Source organism: Pyrenophora tritici-repentis, chromosome 1 (genome assembly GCF_003171515.1).
Source record: "Pyrenophora tritici-repentis strain M4 chromosome 1, whole genome shotgun sequence".
Taxonomy (NCBI): domain Eukaryota; kingdom Fungi; phylum Ascomycota; class Dothideomycetes; order Pleosporales; family Pleosporaceae; genus Pyrenophora; species Pyrenophora tritici-repentis.
The window spans coordinates 8,462,799-8,481,675 of NC_089390.1; the positions used below are offsets into that span (position 1 = coordinate 8,462,799).

The 18,877-nt window shown below is 50.8% G+C and overlaps 7 protein-coding genes across 7 annotated transcripts; 3 read left to right on the forward strand and 4 right to left on the reverse strand.

Annotated features, from left to right (window-relative positions):
- Positions 1-2: 2 nt before the first annotated feature.
- On the reverse strand, positions 3-1,207 carry PtrM4_032700 (TAP42 domain containing protein; the record flags this gene model as incomplete). The annotated part of the gene is made up of 3 exons (XM_001939105.2): positions 3-572; positions 632-917; positions 993-1,207. 3 exons carry the CDS (start codon positions 1,205-1,207, stop codon positions 3-5), a joined length of 1,071 nt encoding a protein of 356 aa, XP_001939140.1.
- A 485-nt stretch (positions 1,208-1,692) lies between these two features.
- Positions 1,693-6,656, forward strand: PtrM4_032710 (dsRNA-bind multi-domain protein; the record flags this gene model as incomplete). Its single annotated transcript, XM_001939106.1, has 6 exons — positions 1,693-2,214; positions 2,269-4,827; positions 4,879-5,093; positions 5,140-5,364; positions 5,411-5,845; positions 5,894-6,656. The coding sequence occupies 6 exons, from the start codon at positions 1,693-1,695 to the stop codon at positions 6,654-6,656; spliced, it is 4,719 nt and encodes a 1,572-aa protein (XP_001939141.1).
- A 434-nt stretch (positions 6,657-7,090) lies between these two features.
- PtrM4_032720 (DUF3533 multi-domain protein) lies at positions 7,091-8,796 on the reverse strand (the record flags this gene model as incomplete). The annotated part of the gene is made up of 3 exons (XM_066104015.1): positions 7,091-7,260; positions 7,352-7,825; positions 7,896-8,796. 3 exons carry the CDS (start codon positions 8,794-8,796, stop codon positions 7,091-7,093), a joined length of 1,545 nt encoding a protein of 514 aa, XP_065966217.1.
- A 609-nt stretch (positions 8,797-9,405) lies between these two features.
- PtrM4_032730 (uncharacterized protein) lies at positions 9,406-10,663 on the reverse strand (the record flags this gene model as incomplete). The annotated part of the gene is made up of 2 exons (XM_001939108.1): positions 9,406-9,974; positions 10,024-10,663. 2 exons carry the CDS (start codon positions 10,661-10,663, stop codon positions 9,406-9,408), a joined length of 1,209 nt encoding a protein of 402 aa, XP_001939143.1.
- Positions 10,664-11,002: 339 nt separating this feature from the next.
- Positions 11,003-12,037, forward strand: PtrM4_032740 (HEAT repeat protein; the record flags this gene model as incomplete). Its single annotated transcript, XM_001939109.1, has 2 exons — positions 11,003-11,475; positions 11,527-12,037. 2 exons carry the CDS (start codon positions 11,003-11,005, stop codon positions 12,035-12,037), a joined length of 984 nt encoding a protein of 327 aa, XP_001939144.1.
- An 83-nt stretch (positions 12,038-12,120) lies between these two features.
- On the reverse strand, positions 12,121-12,595 carry PtrM4_032750 (RPB9, DNA-directed RNA polymerase, subunit M-Transcription elongation factor TFIIS; the record flags this gene model as incomplete). The annotated part of the gene is made up of 2 exons (XM_001939110.1): positions 12,121-12,139; positions 12,195-12,595. 2 exons carry the CDS (start codon positions 12,593-12,595, stop codon positions 12,121-12,123), a joined length of 420 nt encoding a protein of 139 aa, XP_001939145.1.
- A 392-nt stretch (positions 12,596-12,987) lies between these two features.
- On the forward strand, positions 12,988-18,707 carry PtrM4_032760 (sister chromatid cohesion protein Mis4; the record flags this gene model as incomplete). The annotated part of the gene is made up of 5 exons (XM_001939111.2): positions 12,988-13,105; positions 13,185-13,374; positions 13,424-13,566; positions 13,613-15,698; positions 15,752-18,707. 5 exons carry the CDS (start codon positions 12,988-12,990, stop codon positions 18,705-18,707), a joined length of 5,493 nt encoding a protein of 1,830 aa, XP_001939146.1.
- Positions 18,708-18,877: the final 170 nt, after the last annotated feature.

Sequence of the window (18,877 nt, forward strand, 5' to 3'; positions counted from 1 at the left end):
ACTTATCCTCTATTCAGGGTATTACCTGAGCCCTTGGGGTTTGCCTCCACATATTCGTCCCACGCACGCTGCTTCATCGTTTCTTCGTCCGCGGCGACAAGATCGTCCTCGTTGGGTTCGGGCTGAACCTCAGACTGCGGTCCGCCTCCCTCAATCATGCCGCCCCTTCGCTTCTCCTCCTCCAGATATTCATCGATAGTCATGGTTGGCAGACTATGATCTGGGCGGAACACGTTCTTCTTCAAGGTCTGGCGACTGTCCAGTAGCGTAAAGGGCCGCATGGGCTTACCGTCGCTGCTGAGGATGGGCCCCGAGTATCTCAATCCAGCATACTGACCATCGAGACGTTCAGAATAGCCGTCCTTGTCTCTGCTATCTTGTCGGGCATCTGGGCTTTGTGCTTGCTGTCCTTGGGGTGGTGCAGGTGGTGCTAGCGAAATGATGTGCAGCTCCTGGGCCATTGACTCCAGCGAAGCAAACGTCTGGTGTACCATGAATGCCAAGTTGGTTAGATGTAGATCTCGTACCACTTGTTCGTCCTGTTCTGCAAGCTTGGGATTCTGTCGTAGATACTGTGGTCGCGTGCTTTAGCCCCGGTATGTGCTGCAGATGATGCAACGCATAGACGTACCTCTAGTTTTTGTCTCAACTGTTTTTCCTCTCTGAAACGGGCAATCTTTGTATCTCGTCTCGCGGCAGCATCTTTTGTGCTGGCCGTTGAGAAGTTGTCCTTGTCTTCGGTATAAACCTCAAAAAGCCTCGCATCTGCTTTGCCAAGCACTTCGTAGGCATCCAAGAGCTTCAGATATCGCTCATAATGTCCACGAGCACGTAGTAAATTCTGCTTGCGTGCAGATATGTCGTTGTTGAAAATCCTTTGCCCCAATTCCGCCAAATGATAGTTTATCGCCATGTATCTATTGGAAACGTAAGTAGAGTCCACAACTTTGAAGATATGATCGGAAGAGCGATCATTAAACTAACACACATACTGTAGGTCTGACGACGAAATATCTTCCAGAGTCTCATTTGGACTGAAGAGTGAAACCTGCTCTGAGATCTTCAGACATTCTTCGTAGGTGGCGATGGTTGCGCTAAGGTTTTCCTGGTAAGTGGGACTGTTTGTCTCGTACGAAGAGGACAGCTCTTCGCGCGCCCTCTCAGCTTTCGAGAAAAGCCTTCGTAGGCTTTGCGGTTCTTCGGACATTGTGTAGAGGATGAGACTAAGGCGTGGGCCGGTGTTGAGAGGACCGCTATGCTATTGCACGTGAGAACGTGAGCCGGTGCTGATGAGTCATCAACGCTCTTGCTCCACAATCGCGTACCCCGCCATCATCGCCCGTGTATCGCCTGCCCCGAGGCGGTAACCTCACGGGCAGCAAACACTCGATGGTGCGATTGTGCCCGATAGTAGCAAACGGATGCCGCTGCTTATTGGTCACGAGACTGGGAAATAGGCATCTTTTTGAATTTGCGGTGACAGGTAGCTGCCCCGTTTGCGCCTGTGTGTCGTGCGACAGGTCGCGCAAACAACAGCAGCCTCTCCTCTTCGGTCATCAGCCCGAGCGGATCTTCTAATTCTCGAATCCAAACTCTTGACTAAATCCACTCACTCTATCTGTCTTGCCTCTTACACCTGTGACAAGCCTCATTATTTGCGCCTTGTGGGGACTAACCACAACTGCAACAATTATGGCGTGGATCCAGAGCGACGAAGAGCAAGAGGATTTTCTCTCGTGCGATGGAGAGTCTGATCCCGAATCTTCCAATGACGAGTCGCTCAAAGTAAAAGATAGAGTACACCAAGTCGAAGACGACGATTCCGATGTCGATGCTGACATTGCGCGTGCGCATGGCCCAAGGACTACGACTGAGAGACGCCGAGCGCAGAACGACATCATGAAAGCCTTTGCTGCTAACATCAGTGCAAGTCTAACACAAAAGGAAGTCGATGACGCTGCCGCAAAGAGTGCCAATGAAGAGCAGCTGTCGATCCGCGATATCCTTGCAAAACAAGATACGACAGTCCGCATCACGAACCCTCGCGACTACCAGACGGAGCTATTCCAGAGGGCAAAGGTCGAGAATGTAATTGCGGTGTTAGACACTGGTTCCGGGAAGACTCATATTGCAACCCTCCTGCTGCGACACGTCCTGGACGCAGAGCTCGAACATCGGGCCAAGGGCGACGCCCCCAAAATGGCCTTTTTTCTTGTAAGTGTCCAATCCCATTTGATGAATGCCTCGATTCAGTTCTAATGTTTTCAGGTCGACTCAGTAAATCTCGTGTTTCAACAATCCAACGTTTTGAGATGCGGTCTCGACCAGAACGTGGAAGGCATATGTGGTTCCATGGGCGCTTCGTTGTGGTCTAGGAAGACCTGGCAGACCTACTTCGATACCAACATGGTGGTCGTGTGTACAGCTGAGGTCCTTGTGCAGTGCATGATGCACTCTTTCATCACCATGAGTCAGATCAATTTGCTGATCTTTGACGAAGCTCACCATGCGAAGAGCAATCATCCTTATGCCCGCCTAATGAAGGATTATTACACACATGAGCTGGACCTCTCCAAACGACCCCGTATCTTTGGTATGACGGCATCGCCTGTAGATACCAAAGGACTGTCTGCGGATCACATCAAGCAAGCTGCTAGCGATCTTGAGAAGCTCCTATATGCCAAGATTGCCACTACCACAGAGAGCACGCTTGCTTCCAACAGCATCAGTCGGCCAGATGAGGAGGTTGCGGTATACACACGTCTACAGGACGAATTCGAGACGCCACTCCATCAGAAAATCAAGGCCAAGTTCGGGGACCTGCCATCGTTCAAGAAGTTCTTCGTCGCATCCAAACACCATGGTGTCGAGCTCGGACGTTGGGCATCCGACATGTACTGGTCGTTTGCTTTTGCGGACGAGCAGAGTCGGAAATTCCAGGAGCGGGAGCGCCTGAAGCATAATCGCGCTAATGTGGACGATGATGTGCAGAAATGGGACGCAAAATTGAAGCGTCTGCAAGAAGCTGCTGAGTTTGTTCAACAATTCGACTTTGGAAAATGCACGCTGAGCGATAAAGACGTGAGTTCCAAGGTTTTGAAACTTCATTACTGGCTCCACCGATACTATGAGCGCAGCGACGAGGCCCGATGCATCGTTTTCGTTGAGCAGCGACAAACCGCCCGATTGCTTCAACTAATCTTCGCCAGTCTTGGTGGGTCAAACCTTCGATGCAGCGTACTAGTCGGTGTCAACAATCGCATCAGCGAGCAGAACATCTCCTTGCGGAACCAGATTCTTACTGTCGCAAAATTCCGGCGCGGTGAATTGAACTGTCTCTTCGCAACCTCTGTTGCGGAAGAAGGCCTTGATATTCCACAGTGCAACCTGGTCGTCCGATTCGACCTCTACCGCACCATGATTGCATATGTGCAGTCTCGGGGTCGGGCAAGGCATCGTAATTCGAAGTATTTACACATGCTTGAAGACGGTAACCACGACCACCGCGAGAGAATCATGGATGTTAAGCAGGACGAACAAGTGATGAGAAACTTCTGCAGGGATCTTCCACAGGACCGTCAGATCAACGAGTTTGACAAGGACGGCACGGATCTGCTGACGTTTGAAGACAAATTATTCCCGACCTTTGTCACCAAGCCTGGTGCAAAGCTCTCGTATCGCTCCAGCTTGTCTATCCTCAACCACTTTGTGGCAACATTACCAGGGCCCGACAGACAGACCATGCTGCAGCCCACCTATGTCATCAGTTCTGAAGTTCAACGAAATGTTCTCGACCCACAACGTAGAGGTTTTGTGTGTGAAGTGATCCTACCAGAATACTCGCCGGTGACTTCTATCATCGGGGATGTCCAGGGGAAGAAAACCATCGCTAAATGTTCGGCGGCCTTTAAGACCTGTCTTCAATTATACAAGAAGGGGTACCTGGACGATAATCTACTCCCAACAACCTTCAGGAGCTTACCGGCTGGAAGGAATGCGCTGCTAGCGCTCAGCGAGAAGAAGAAGGGCATGTATTCCATGCTAATCAAGCCGAATTTCTGGAAGCTAGGACGCGGTACAGTCCCTACACACCTGTATCTCACCGTTGTCGACCTCGATTCTGGCCTTGACCGACCTCATCAGCCTTTAGGTCTGCTCACTCGACATCCGTTTCCGCAATTACCAAACTTCCCCATATATCTGACCGATGGAAGACCGTCCAACATTGTCTCCCAACCATCTGATACTCCGTTGCCTTTGTCAGAAACGATGCTAGACGTACTTACAGAGTTTACCTTGCGCATATACCAGGATATCTACAACAAGGAGTATGAGAAGGATGTCCAGAAGATGTCCTATTGGGTGGTTCCAGTAGTTTCTAGCCAGATGGCTTCTCTGCCTTTTGTCACAACCATCAATCAAATCCTGGATATGGATCAGATAAGTCGAGTCTACTCTAAACCCACTTGGAAATGGACAATAGACACCAAGCCTGAGGATTTGATAGATCAGTACTTTGTGGATCCTATGAATGGGGGACGGCGTTACTATGTAAACCGTCTCGCCCCTCATCTCAAGCCCCAAGATCCTGTTCCCAAGGGTATACCTCGCCAGAACCACAAGTTCATGGACAGCATTCTTGACTACAGCGATAGCAAATGGCTGAAGACTAGAGACATCTCCAAATGGAACCCATCACAGCCTGTTCTTGAGGTTGAGAAGATTCCTTTCCGCCGAAACCATCTTGCGCGTGTCGAGGACAAAGAGAAGGGCGAGCTTGATGATCTCAAGACATACGTCTGTCCCGAGCCGCTGCTGATCTCTAATGTAAGTTTTCAATTCCACTTTATATTGTGCGATGATTTGCTGATTTGGTAGCTTGCGACACCCTTTGTAGTCATGTGTTACGTTTTGCCGGCCATCATTCACCGCTTCGAGAGCTATCTCATTGCTTTGGACGCTTGCGGGGTTCTTGACCTGAAGGTCAGTCCAGCACTTGCCCTAGAAGCATTGACGAAGGATTCCGAGAACTCAGAGGAACATGGCGAAGAAAAGATCAATTTCAAGAGCGGGATGGGCCCAAACTATGAACGGTATGTGCAGGGCTTGTATTTCCAGACTTGGGCTAACATCGACCAGTCTTGAGTTCTTAGGAGATTGCTTTCTCAAAATGGCTACTTCTCTATCGGTGTTCGTTCAGCAACCAGACGAGAATGAGTTCGAGTTTCACGTTCGCCGCATGGAAATGCTCTGCAATAAGAATCTCCTGGAGACAGCAATCGGCAAGAAGAAGGTGACATCTGTGGATGGCACGGAGCGCGACATAAAGCTTTACAACTACATTCGCACTGACTCATTTTCTCGGTATGTGCAATAACAGTACCTTGAACAAACGACTAACTTTGTGTAGTCGAACATGGTATCCAGATGGAATGAAACTTCTCAGGGGCAAAGGTGTAAACAAATCCGAAGACGACTGGCTCAAACTCACACACAACCTGGGTGACAAGAGTATCGCCGATGTATGCGAGGCTTTCATCGGCGCTGCTTTCCAGGAACACTACAAGGGTGGCCGGTGGAACGCTGCCGACTGGGACGAGACGGTCAAAGCAGTCAAGCTCTTCGCCAACAGCCCCGATCATGAGATGTCAAAGTGGACCGACTACTACGCCGCGTACCAGATGCCAAAGTATCAAATCGCAGATGCCACTGCAGCTATGTTGGACATGGCTTGCAAGATTGAGGCGAAACACCCTTATCATTTCAAGTACCCTCGTCTGCTTCGGTCGGCATTCGCACACCCTTCTTATCCGTACATATACGAGAACATACCAAACTATCAGCGGTATGTACACTCTCTGTTGAATGAGACAAGATCTAACATTGTATGTAGTTTGGAGTTCCTCGGCGATTCCCTCCTCGACATGGCATTCATCACACATCTTTACTACAAGTATCCGGACAAAGACCCTCAGTGGCTCACCGAGCACAAGACACCTATGGTCTCAAACAAGTTTCTCGGTGCAGTATGCGTAAAATTAGGTTGGCATGTTTATATCAAGCAGAACACCGCCATCTTAACATCCCAAATCCGCGATTACGTGTTGGAAGCACAGGAAGCCGAGAGGGAAGCCAGCAGTGCAGTTGACTATTGGGTCACCATCAGCGAGCCGCCAAAGTGTCTGGCTGATGTCATCGAAGCATACACTGCGGCCATCTTCGTCGATGCAGAATTCGACTTTAGCGTTGTCCAAGACTTCTTCAATATGCACCTCAAGCCATTTTTCGAAGACATGACACTGGAAGCCTATGAAAACTTTGCCTCTAACCACCCCACCACCCGTCTCAGCCGCATCCTCTCCATCAACTTTGGCTGCAACGACTGGCGCATGGGTGCATTGGAAATGGAGACGCTCATTCCCGGTAAAGGCAAGGCCATTGCGGCTATGATAATGATTCATGGGAAGGTACATTTTTACTCCCTCGGCCAAAGCGGACGGTACGCGCGTGTTAGGGTGAGTCATGCGGCGTTGGAAAAGCTGGATGGTCTACCGCCGTTTGAGTTTCGGAAGAAGTACGGATGTTATTGTGCTGAGCATGGGGATGAGATGGCGAAGGGAGACCAGATGAGGGAGGCTATGGGGACGAGCATTTAGGTTGACGGGATGGCTCTGCATCAGCGTCAAAACTGCTTGAGTGATTTTTGATCATTACCTCGTAGGTGCGAGATAACGACCGCGTGAATGGATGAAATCTCTCTGTGAATCTGTTACAAGGCGTGCATGTCGTGATTGCACAGGCTGCATTCTCATGGTCCTTTGTTCCCGGGCATTGCACTACAAATCTGAGCATTAGCGGCGACTTGATATTCATAGTAAAGAAGGCAGAGATGAAGGAATGCATAGATTTGATGTGAGCCGAATGGAACTGGAGTAAGATGAAAGTAAGGGCTAAGTAGGGAGATTGACAATAACATTGCGCGTTGCGTATAGGTTAACAGAGACAATTCGAGATAATTATAAATTCGGTAGAGGAATCATACCTAAACTGCCTGAACTTAGACTATCTTTATTTACATGGCGCCAACACCTTAATCCAAAGGCCAATACTCATGAATCCCCTTCTGCGTCTTCCACCTCATAAACCAGCAGCAGAAAGGAAAGAATGCGGTATTCACAGCGCCCCAAGCAATCAAGATACCAAAGTCGAGCCCAAGTCTAGAGTGTAAATCGAAAAGGATAGATCGACTGCCTTCGACGACTGTTGTGAGAAAGAAAACGCGTTAGTTTCAGTTTAGGTTCACCCAATCCACCGACCAGCACAGGTTGAAATGCTAGAGAGGGAGACTTACTAGAATGCAACGGCCAAGCATAGCCCCACCTGTAAAATCCCGGTGCAATTTCAATATCATAGAAGCTCGTGCTAACATTCGTAATAACCCAAAAGATGAGAAACAGGCCCATCCACGGCATCCCCACCACCATGGCCACATTCTCACACGCGAGACCCAATGCAATCATGCCGAAAAAGTTGAGCATCCAGTACACGAGGAAGGTGCCACTGCCATACGAAACTGGGTTGCCAGCGCTCTGGAGTGTAGGTAGTGTTTCGTTGGTAATGGGGTTTGTGTGGGAGAAGTTTATTTGGAAGGCGAGGGAAACGAAGGAGTAGGCCAGCGAAAGCATGAAGTAAGCCGAGAGAGTAGCGCACCAGCGCCATATGATCAATTGGCGGAATTTGAGAGGCGGATGGTTGCCCGGGGTGACGTACTGCATGTGAATAGGCATGTAGAAGGAGAAGGAGAAGAAGGAGATTATTATAAGGTCTGTCAGATCATCCTGGTTAGCGTTTTGTGCGCAAGATTAGAGAAAAAAAGAAGGGAGGAGACAACGTACAGATGAGTCCAATGGATACTGCAGGTATAGCAGTGTATGGATAAAAGGGTCGGAGATTATACTCTGAGAAACCAATGCTGGGGTTAAGTGCCTGCGGTACATTCTGCATGCTAGAAAGAATATCAGAGTTGGTACTTGCGTTCCGCAGCACCATCTGCGCCCACTGTTTCCCAACCTGGCTCTGCGCCTGCGTCATAAACTGGCTGATGATCGGGAGCATGAAGTCAAACCAATTTGTGTCGTCGCGCGAATCCTGATACACAAGTTGACATGCGCCCAAAGGGTCGTAGCTCGCATTTCCAGTCGCAATAGCAGAGTACAGGAGCGCGCTGGCATTGGGGTTGATGATGATAGCCGCCCAGGCGTCGAAGTTGTAGATTGCTTGATGGACAGCCAAGGGGTCGTTGTTGAAGTCTGAGGCAGGACGAATGCCCCAGCCAAGGGTTGGCTGGCCGCTACTGATTTGTTGCTCGACCAGTTGGGTGATGGTTGGGCCGACAAAGGGTGCGGTGCCCGTGTTGTCGTAGGGCGCGACGCCGTCCATGTCTACAACATAAACCAGAAGGTGGGTAAGCCTGTCTTCTACTCTGAAGAAGACAGCCCAGTATAAAGAGAGGATAGCGAGGATGAATGCCATGAGGAAGGATGTAGTGATTGTCCATTTTACAAAGGCGCGGTTACGGACCTGTCGTAGATCCGGGTGCCAAAAGCCGACTGGTTCCATCTCAGATCCATCTTTCGACTTTTCATCTTTTTTCCCGTTTTCAGCTTCATTAGGCGCAGTTTTCCCGCGATTAGTCTCTGGGTATCCATTTGTGCCTTCTTCGGCATTGATCTGAGCTGGGGGTCGGAAGGCGCGTGGCAGGCGGATTCGGTTAACCAGCTGTGACATTTGCGACATGGTATTAAGGCGGGAAGTTCACACAGGAAAGAAACACAAAAAACAAGAAAAAGGTTGCTACCGTCAAGAAACCAAGCATGGCGGCCATTCCTTTTATGACATGGTAATTGGGCCAGGGACGGGTGTCCGATGGTACAAAGATCTATGACGTACTGTCATGTTTAGATAGAGCGTGCCGTAGTGACGTTTGCGTGCACGATAGTCTAGCCCCATGTTTAGCTCCGCGGGTAAAGAAAATCAATTCTTAGTGTTGAAGTCAATTTTTTAAACTAAGCGTTTTGGCTATCAAAACCTGGTGTCTGCCCAGGTGTGCAACGACTTTCATGGTGCAATTTCCTATAGCTTCCAACGAAGTATACCTAACTCGTCGTATGCCTTGAATGGCACGATATGCTCTTCGACCATCTGTTTCATGACAAAGGAAAATAAAGAAAAGGGTATATCGTTCGTTACAGGGGGGTATATGTGGGAGCAAAGCGCCGCGCCATTCTGATCATCCATCATCCGTCAACCATTAGTGTTTTCATGTATCTCAATCTCTTCGTGCCAACGTTGGTCGTTCCCAGCGTTTAATTTTTGCATCGTCTCGGTCTCACTCATGTTCGTCGCTCAAAGATCGGGGTCTTCCTCTGTCGAAACCTCTGGTTCAGACAAACACTCGGTGAGCTGCATCATCCGGTTTCTGCAGTGGATGATGAAGATGGCCATTGCGAGCGAGTTCCAGACATCGTAGCCCTCCTTTGCAAAGTCGAACATGGCAATCAATCGCAGCTGGGGCTGCTCCTTCATCTCGGTCGGTGGCGCATAGCTGACGAAAGCCATGACGGAATGCGAGGCTGTAATGCCGTACAGTGTAGGGACGTCTGGTACGATTGTGTCGCCACGCAGCTCGGCTTGTTCAATCTGCAAAGCTTCGTACCAAAGCTCGTATAGGCGTCCAAGCTTCTCGACCATTTTTTCCTCTCCAACGGACGGGTGCACGTGGCGAGAGAAGGTGACGGTGTGGAAAAGCGGAAGGCGGGCCCAGAGGTGGTCGACTCTGCCATCCTTCATTGCCCACTTGGTGTAGGCCTTGACTGCTTTGCCGATGTGGAATGCCGGAGTGCGCTTCGCGCGCGTGTGCCAGGCGTCGCGGACGAAGCCTCCGAGATCAAAGAGCCTGTTGAGAGCGTTTTGGGCTGTTCACTGTTAGTCATGTCCTTGCTTAAGTGCTGTGCATGTCCATACCACTGTAGTCTGTTCCAAACGCGGGCTTGATGAAGGCTTTGTCGAGTTTCTCGGTGAAAAGATCTTCAGGGACTGTCTCAAAGTCGTTGATCCAGGAAATAGGCAAGAGGGGCTCAAAGCCGCGCATGCCCAGCTTTTGAAATAGGAAGACAGCGTCTTCTGACCATCCCGCGTCGCGCAAGTCACGGCCTTGCTGGTCTCGCCTGACTCTCTCAATCTCAACGTCGATCCTCTTGTGCTGCTCCATGTAGGTCCCATCGTCCACGACCATGGTCTCTTCATTGGCATCCCATTCATCCGCTGACGACCCACCAGCTTTGACACCGATGGGCGACTCTGTTAACAAAGTATCGCCTTCCAAATCTTCCGAGAGCATAGCTGAGGCAGGTGGTGAGGGAGGCAGAAACATGGCATCGAAGTCGATTTGTTGAGGGCTGTCTGACCGGGGTTCCTGTTTCGTGGCGTGCGCTTCCGGGCTGATTTGTCTTGTGGGTGCTCTCTCCAAATCCTTTGGCGGAGTTGGGTTTCTGACGGGAATCGCAGGCTTCTTGAAAGCAAAGGGCTTCTCTCGCTTCTGCTGCGTCTTGCGCGGACTCACATAGTTCCACAGGTGGTTGGTAATTCCGCGAAGGAAGGCCATGATGGGAGTGAGGTGGATTGGATGTGTCGAGCGAGTTGAGTTCGTTTGCGCTGTGGGTTGCCGTGAGAGTGACGGGATGAGCAGCGCCTTTGTTTCCTTGTTCCCTTGTTGGCGGCCCTTCACCATGAAAGAAAGAGGCTGCCTCGGCGCTGCCACGCTGTCACATGGTGTCTAACCGAAAGGGATTAGCTGCGCCGGGGGAGGATGCAGACTGCAGACGCGGTGAAGATCTAATCAGATGCTGAGGCACCCCCCCCCCTCCCCCCACCAAATCTCAGGACCCCGCTTTAAAAAAAAAAGAGTTCAGTCGTATTGTCTATTATCTACAAGATTCGCAAAATGGCAGTCACCGAACAAGACACGCAGGTTTCAACCCTTCGCAACATCCTCAGCTCGGAATCTGAGCCACTCGCCCGCCGGTTCCGGGCTCTCTTCTCGCTGAAGCATCTTGCAGGCCTGCAGCCACCCAATGCGCAGACGGTGCCCGCCATCGAGGCCATTGCCGCCGCCTTTTCATCGCCGTCAGCCTTGCTCAAGCACGAACTCGCCTACTGCCTCGGACAGTCTGGACACGATGCTGCTATTGCGCCTTTGAGAGGTGTATTGGAGGACAAGGAGGAGGATTCCATGTGCAGACATGAGGCAGCCGAAGCACTGGGTGCATTGAGCGACAAGAGCAGTCTGGACTTGTTGCGAGCGTTGCGTGACGACGCAAACGAGGTGGATGTGGTGCGTGAGACTTGTGACATCGCAGTGGAGCGCATAGAATGGGACCACGGGCTGCAGAAAGGGCAAGAAAAGTTGAAGAAGAGGTGTGTTTTGTATCGAGTCTGTATTATATACACGGGCTAACTCGTGTCTAGCGACTTCACCTCGATTGACCCAGCGCCGCCACTACCACAGGGTGCTGAGAAGCCATCGATAGCGGAACTCGAAAAAACACTGCTCGACACGGCGTTGCCATTGTTTCAGCGCTACCGTGCCATGTTTGCCCTGCGCGACCTTTCCTCGCCGCCAGATCTTCCGACCGCTGTCCCAGCTGTGCAGGCACTTGCTCGTGGCTTTGGCGACCCATCGGCTCTCTTCCGCCACGAGATTGCCTTTGTTTTCGGACAACTCTCGCACCCCGCATCCATTCCCAGTCTGACAGAGGCACTGAGCAATACAAACGAGGCAAGCATGGTCCGACACGAGGCCGCCGAAGCACTGGGAAGCTTGGGCGATGAGGACGGCGTGGAAGACACGTTGCGCAAATTTCTGAATGATCCCGAGCAGGTTGTGCGGGACAGTGTGGTTGTAGCGCTCGACATGGCTGAGTTCGAGAAGAATGGGGAGGTAGAATATGCAATTGTACCGCAGGCCGTTGCGGCGTGAAATGGCAGGGGTACTGCATGCACATGGCGTTTGGGTAATGTTAGATAGGAATCCCCACGGCCATGATAGGTACAGGGACCAATTCAGTTGTTCGTGTTCCATCTGTAAAAATATCAATTAGCATCAGCTCAATCTTCAATACCAAGGGCACACATACTTGTGACCACACTCGCACTCGTAAAAGACGGTCGTTCCTTCGTCGGCACTTCGCAATTGCTGTGTGTAGTAGCGCACCTGCTCCCGACCGCACTTTTCGCACGGGTGGTTGATGACACTGGTAGTCTGCACGTCCTCTTCGGAAATAGTCTGTACTTCGGATCTCTTTGCGCGCAACGAGGAAGGAAAGGCCGTCGGTTTAGAGACGGTGACAACCGTCTTGGAAGATGTGTCTTTGTTTTGCGCTCCGCACACGCCGCATGTCAGTATCACACTCTGCTTCCCTACGGATCCATCAAGCAGATTTCCGCAGTCGGTGCAGAAGACGAGCGAACCTGCGAAAACTGCCTTTAGTATACATATCCCATGCCATTTTGGGTTGTACTGACCGATGGCTGACATGTTGGCCGAATTATCGTCTTGAGGCAGGTGGTGATAGGCGCTGTTTGAAGTCTCTAGAATCTAGAAAAAAAGTTACAGGGAATCGCGACTTCCGCGAGCCGTAGCAAGCTAGCACCAAGGCGGCAGGCGGTGAGAACGCGTCGGCACCTATGTCACCACCAATCCAACATGCTTTCACTCCAACCCTAGCGTTTACAACAGCAGCAGTGCGACGCCCCGAGCGCACCGCTTGTTTGCATGAAGGGCACCTAGAGTGAAGGATCGGCTGCAGAGACGATGCGCGCCCAAATGACCTGATAACGAACAAACTATTTACACCCACCACTCTTACCACGGACTGGCACTTCGACGTCGTTTGATGCCTACAGGTTGACGGTATAAGCGAAACTGCAATGAACGGAAACTGGCATAATGTTAATGGAGGGGGCCTCCCGATTCGCAGGCCCCCTCCAACAGTGGACGAGGCCCTCCCGTATTCGCCTTTTACCTCCATCATCCCCTTCTCGCCGGGTCAGTCGTTCTGCTTCACCTGAGCGTCTTGCTTGCCTGTTGCGCCCTCACCTGTCTGGCCCCAACTAACAGTCGACAGATATCATACCCTTTCCCATAGCCGAGCCTCCCACGCCGCCTTCGACGCTGAGTTCAGACCAACAAAAAGCTGCGAAGAGGGCAGTGGCCATCTTGAACGACGAAATCCAGGGTCAATCCACAGCTCAGCACTTACACGACACACTCAATCAGTTACGCAATCTTCTTAGCCGCGACAAACTTCCTGAGTAGTGAGTCGCTATCGCAATACCCATTGAGAGGCGTCTCTAACGCTCATAGTCACTTCAAGTCGATGCCTCAACTAGCCACCCCTCCACCGGATAGCCCCGTCAAGAATGCCAATGGAGACACATCCACGTACACGCCCGAGTTAAGCCCTTTTGCGCGCATGCTCCTGAAGCAGACCGACGTGCCATTTACGAGTACGTCTTTCCACCGTCTTTGCCCTATATCTGCTAACATGGACAGCGTCAAGCACCAGCACGCCCACGCCAGCTCGCAAGGAGCAAGCTTCTGCAAGGCAACAGTCTCATTTGCAACAGGCTCGCGCAGGGATCCAATCACCAGCAACGTCAAACGGCATCGCCCACGCACAAAACGCGAACCTAGCATATCCACCCAGTACTCCTTCATCCGCTCCTAATAGTACTCCCGTGCGCCCGCCGGTGCGCCCTCCCGGCCCTGCAGTCATGATCAAGCCAACACTTGGGGCTCGTGAAGACTATAGATATATCGAGAATATTCCCACACCTGGAAGCCTATCGCAGAAGAAGGACGATAGCAGAGCTGAAGGTGGTGTCGCTGTTCTGAGACCTCATGAACGCGACATTGCCGACGGGAAGATTGAGCTGCTGAAAAAAATTGTAGCAGATCTAATCGAAGACAAGGATGACCTCGATGGACCACTGCAGTTTACCAAAATCACGTCTCCTGAGGGCGACTTCAACATCCTCAAATCGCGCTCTATGGATAACCTTTCCGAGAAGATTGCGGGCGTAGTCACCCTCGGCCGCTTTGGTACGCTTCCTGTCGACCTGATCATGCAGATGCAATCGCTTCTGCAACCAACTATCCTATCAACGATCAAAAATGGACTTTTCCCACAGGAGGACGCTACACTAGAACTGACTGAGAGCATTACGTCGGCGAAGCTTGCCCTCAAAGCATCCAAGCTTTTGCTAGAGACCATGATTGAGGGTCACGATGACCACCGGATACGGCGAGAGGAAATTATCGATACCATCGTCGATCTTATCAAACTCGTCAAGGATGCATGCGTTATTCCCATTGTCCAGGCCCGACGGTCAGGAGAGTCACAAGAGTTGTTCAACACAGCCTCAGCTGTTAGGCAAGATCTGCAAATGGTGCTGCGTTTGTGTGGAGCTGTTCTTGCCCGCTTTGCTACACTTATCGGCAAACACAAGCTGTCAGATCGAGCTGTCAACGCATTGGAATACTTGACGCTTGAACTACTTGTGGAGCAAAATAGCGAGCATGAGAGAGACTCAGTCTTCACTATCAAGAAATTTGAACACTTCCGCCAAAAGGCCATGGATGTCCTCGCTCAGGTCTTTGCTCAACATTCAGATCTACGATTATCTATCCTCAGCGGCATCTTCAGCAATTTGGAGAAGCTGCCCGACAAGAAGGCGAGTGCTAGACAGTTTGTTTCTGCTCGCGAGCCATCCATAATGACCATATCTGCGCTCTTCATGCGTTTCGTACAAGTAGTCGCGACGAACCCAAGTACTCGCACCGCGCTGCAGATTAGCGACGTCGACATCGCCGAGGACGAGGCCAGCGACTATGAGCCTGGCACGTCTCCTTCGAAGAAGGCGAAAAAGGGCAATCACGACAGCGCAACGGCGGCATCGACTGCTCAGAAGCTTACGGCTATCGCCACTAATACAGCTGCTTTCATCGCAGTGCAACTTTGCGAGAGGGCCTCGAACACTTCCAAGTCGGGTGATAAACCATTTCGCAATCTACTTGATCTATTTATAGACGACTTCTGCAATGTCCTTGGTTCGCCTCAGTGGCCTGCTGCCGTTATGCTTTTACAAGCATTATTGGTCCGCATGTCAAATATACTCAAAGACGAGGAAGCAGCAAAACATTCGGTTGTCGACAAGGATATGGCTCTAACGACAATGGCGAGGATCGGCTGTGGTGTGATTGATTTCAGAGATCGTCTCAAGAAGATGAAGCAGAGATTGGATATTTCCCAATCCGATCTGTCCTCGAGGCTAGATCGATTAGTAAATGATGCCATGAGCGACGACGTAAAAGAAAGAGTCAACGACGTGGACTTGTATGCGTTTGATGGACCTTACCGCATGGTCATAGAGTCACTGGTTGATTATCTCGACTTGCGGCCATCCCAAGAAGACCCGCACTTGGCGGCAGTGACAGGCTACTACGTTAGTCTATGGCTGACAGAAGTCCTGAAGCTTTTCCCAAAGGGAGAAGAGGATAATCGACCACAAGCAATCAGGACCGTCCAACAGTGTTTGGAGAACATGATCGTAGACTCTAAGTGGCTGGCTCGAAAGTAGTAGGTTCCCTTTCTGATTCTCAAGTCCGTTTACAGCTAACAGCACTCGATAGTAACTTCCAGTCTGTGTCAGACGACCAAAGCAAGCTAGCCGCTGGTGTCATCACTTTGCAAAGCCAGGTTTGCAGGTACCTGCCCAGTATCGTCACGTTTATGCAACGTTATGCGCAAGACAAACACTCCTCAAAGCTTCGGACGAGAGGGACGACAGGATTGCAGCAGCTCCTAGACAAAGATCCACGCGTCATCTCTGAAAACCATGTCATCAACATGATACCCTCGTTGCGAGACACCTCACCAATGGTACGGGAGGCGACGCTTTCCCTACTTTCGAATTGTTTGGCAAAGGAGCCGTCACTCGAACGCCATGTTCTACCTCAGATCCTAGAGATGACGACTGATCCCTCAAACGGACCAAAGAAGAAGGCCATCAAATTGCTCAAGGATATCTATCTCCGATCTACATCAAAGCAGAATCGCCTTCGGATCGCTGCCCCATTGCTCCTCCCTTCACAAGACGACGAAAGCACTATTTCTGAACTGAGTAGGAACGTTCTCGAGGAGATATGGATGACGACTGCTAGCACCAGTGCTAAGACTGACGATAGTCAAGACAAACTCAATCGTGCTCAGCGAGCTTCATTCATGGTAGACCTTGTTGAGTCTATCGATCGGAGTAGAGTCCACATGGAGGCATTCGAAAAGTTCTTTGCTCACTGTTTGTCCCCTGAAGCCAAGTACCCGGATGCAAACCTCAAGATTTGCGGAGAGCTTGTTGTAGATCTCATCGACGAGGTCATTGACCCCGGAAATGGTACAGACACGGAATCCCAAGCACGTGTCATGAACGCGCTTAGTGTTTTTGCAAAGACGAAACCGACGCTGTTCAAAGTGGTACACCTGAACCATCTGAAACTATACATCAAGACTATCCAAGATACGGGTGACATAGCCTTGGTGCAGCCAACAGTCGTCATCTTCCGCCATGTGCTACCAACGCTATCTTCACTCGAACAAAGCCTTGCGGATGAGATAAGGCAGAGTCTCATGCGCAACCTATCTAAGCTAGCCAGTTTTGCGGCTCAAGATAGGCGTGCGAGTCGGGATACGCTTCTTGACGTTATACATTGCTTGTGGGCCATAAGCGGAATGCCCGGCATGAATGCAGACCGGATATTCGTTCCTCTTTGTTCTGTCATCTGTCAGCTACGGCCATTTTTGCAGTGTACTCAAGCAGAGGCTGCCGAGCGACGACTGAGTATCCTATCTTATCTGATTTTGCTCGGCACATTTGGTCAAGTCTGCAGCGTTGACCAACACACCGCAGCTTTCGTTGCGAGGCTTCGCAATACTCTTAGCACTCAAAATGCGACGCTCCGGGCGCAGATGGAGCCGTTGCTCAATTCAAAGACACCCACTCCTCCATCTCTTCTGTTATTGGATACCGCACGACCTTTCACGATGCAGAATTGGGAAATCAAGATTCGCGAGCAAGCGTTGCGAAGTATGGGGGGCATCTGTCAACAGTCGCCTCAGCATTTCATGCGTGATGAAGTCCAGGAAGTGGTCAAACAAGTCTTCAAGAACGAGGGTAATGACTCACTAAAGTACATTGCACTATCCTTTATCCGGGAATTCTTCTCAACCGCTGAGCGACGCTCCGAGACTGGCGCACAGATTGCAGTCGGAAAAGGAGCTGTCACCGGCTCTAAGCGTTTGGAGTCCTCATTCACTGCCACTGGCAATGACCGGGCCTCACTACAACTGGCTCAGACATTCTTGGAACACTTCGTCAATGCAGCATTCCGAAACAAGAACGAACTTGCAGTCATTGCGACAGACATCATCGCCAGTATCAGTCGACAAGGTCTGGTTCACCCAAAAGAGTGCTGCACTGCGCTTGTCGCTCTTGCCACTTCACCGATGCCGAGTCTCGCTCAGGTAGCTGGTGATGAACACAAACGGATTCACGAGAAGCAGGAATCATATCTGGAAAAGGAATACATGAAAGCAATCAGACGGGCTTTCGAGTACCAGCGAGACCTATACAACGATCCTCACGGAATGGTTGAAACTACCCACGCCCCCAAGCTTGCGAAACTTCTCGAGGCACTCAAGAGTGGGAAGAAGGCTAGTCTCAAGAAGTTTATCAACAACTTCTGCAAGCAGATCGATTTTGACTTTGAAGAACTGGATGCTAGTGGCACAATACCCGGACACGTTCTGTATGCTCGTTTCTGCTTGGAGAACTTGGCCCTGCTTGACTTCCCTCACTTCGAAGAGTTAGCCGTGTTTCTCAATGCAGTCGAGGCAATGGTTCTCAATACTACCGGGCCAGCTGTGGGACTGGTCATTGAAGATGAGATGCCAAAGCACTATGTGAATGTGGAAACACCATTTCAACCGGACATGCTCCAGCAACAGCAGCAATTTGCAGCTGGACAGATGGGTGGCATGATGCATCTACCGCCAGCTGTAGCTCTTTCCGTACCCAGGCTTGCACCGCTGAGCATCGCCGACGACCGTCTTCGCAAGATTACTGCAGCTTGTATGATCTTACAGATGGTATGGGAAACACGAACCTTCATTCGCCGATGCTACACAATCAAGAACAACGGGCCAATTCCCTCGAAGGACTATCCAAAACTTGCAAGCCGCAACAACTTCATCACCGGCAAGGATCTATGGGAACGCTTTAACCCCATCATGTGCGCTCTCGATACGCGTGAGAGTATGATAAAGCAGTGCTACGACTTTGCAGAGTTGCTGGACGTAGATCGCGACATCTTTGTTGACGTAGACGGTGTTGATACCCTTGGTACAGGCTACGAGACGCCAAATGACGATGGCGAGAATGGTACGCCGCTCCCTACTAGCGGTCGTGGTAGGAAGAGAAAGAGCAATGTAAACCTTGGCAACACACCGAAGAAGGCGAGAAGTAGAACAAGCGGGTCAAAGAAGAAGGGTAGGAATTCCAAGACGCCCGATGGCGATGAGGACTCCGATTAGGCGCCGTGAATCACATCTGACCTGGAATGAAGACTGAAAGGAAACACTCCTTTTATATTCCTGCACATACGGAAGGGTACTATTTCGAGGGGGTGTTCTACTGCATTAGCACGGCGTTACGCGGCGAGATGTACAATATTGATACCCTCAGCATCTGGGACTGGCGTTTT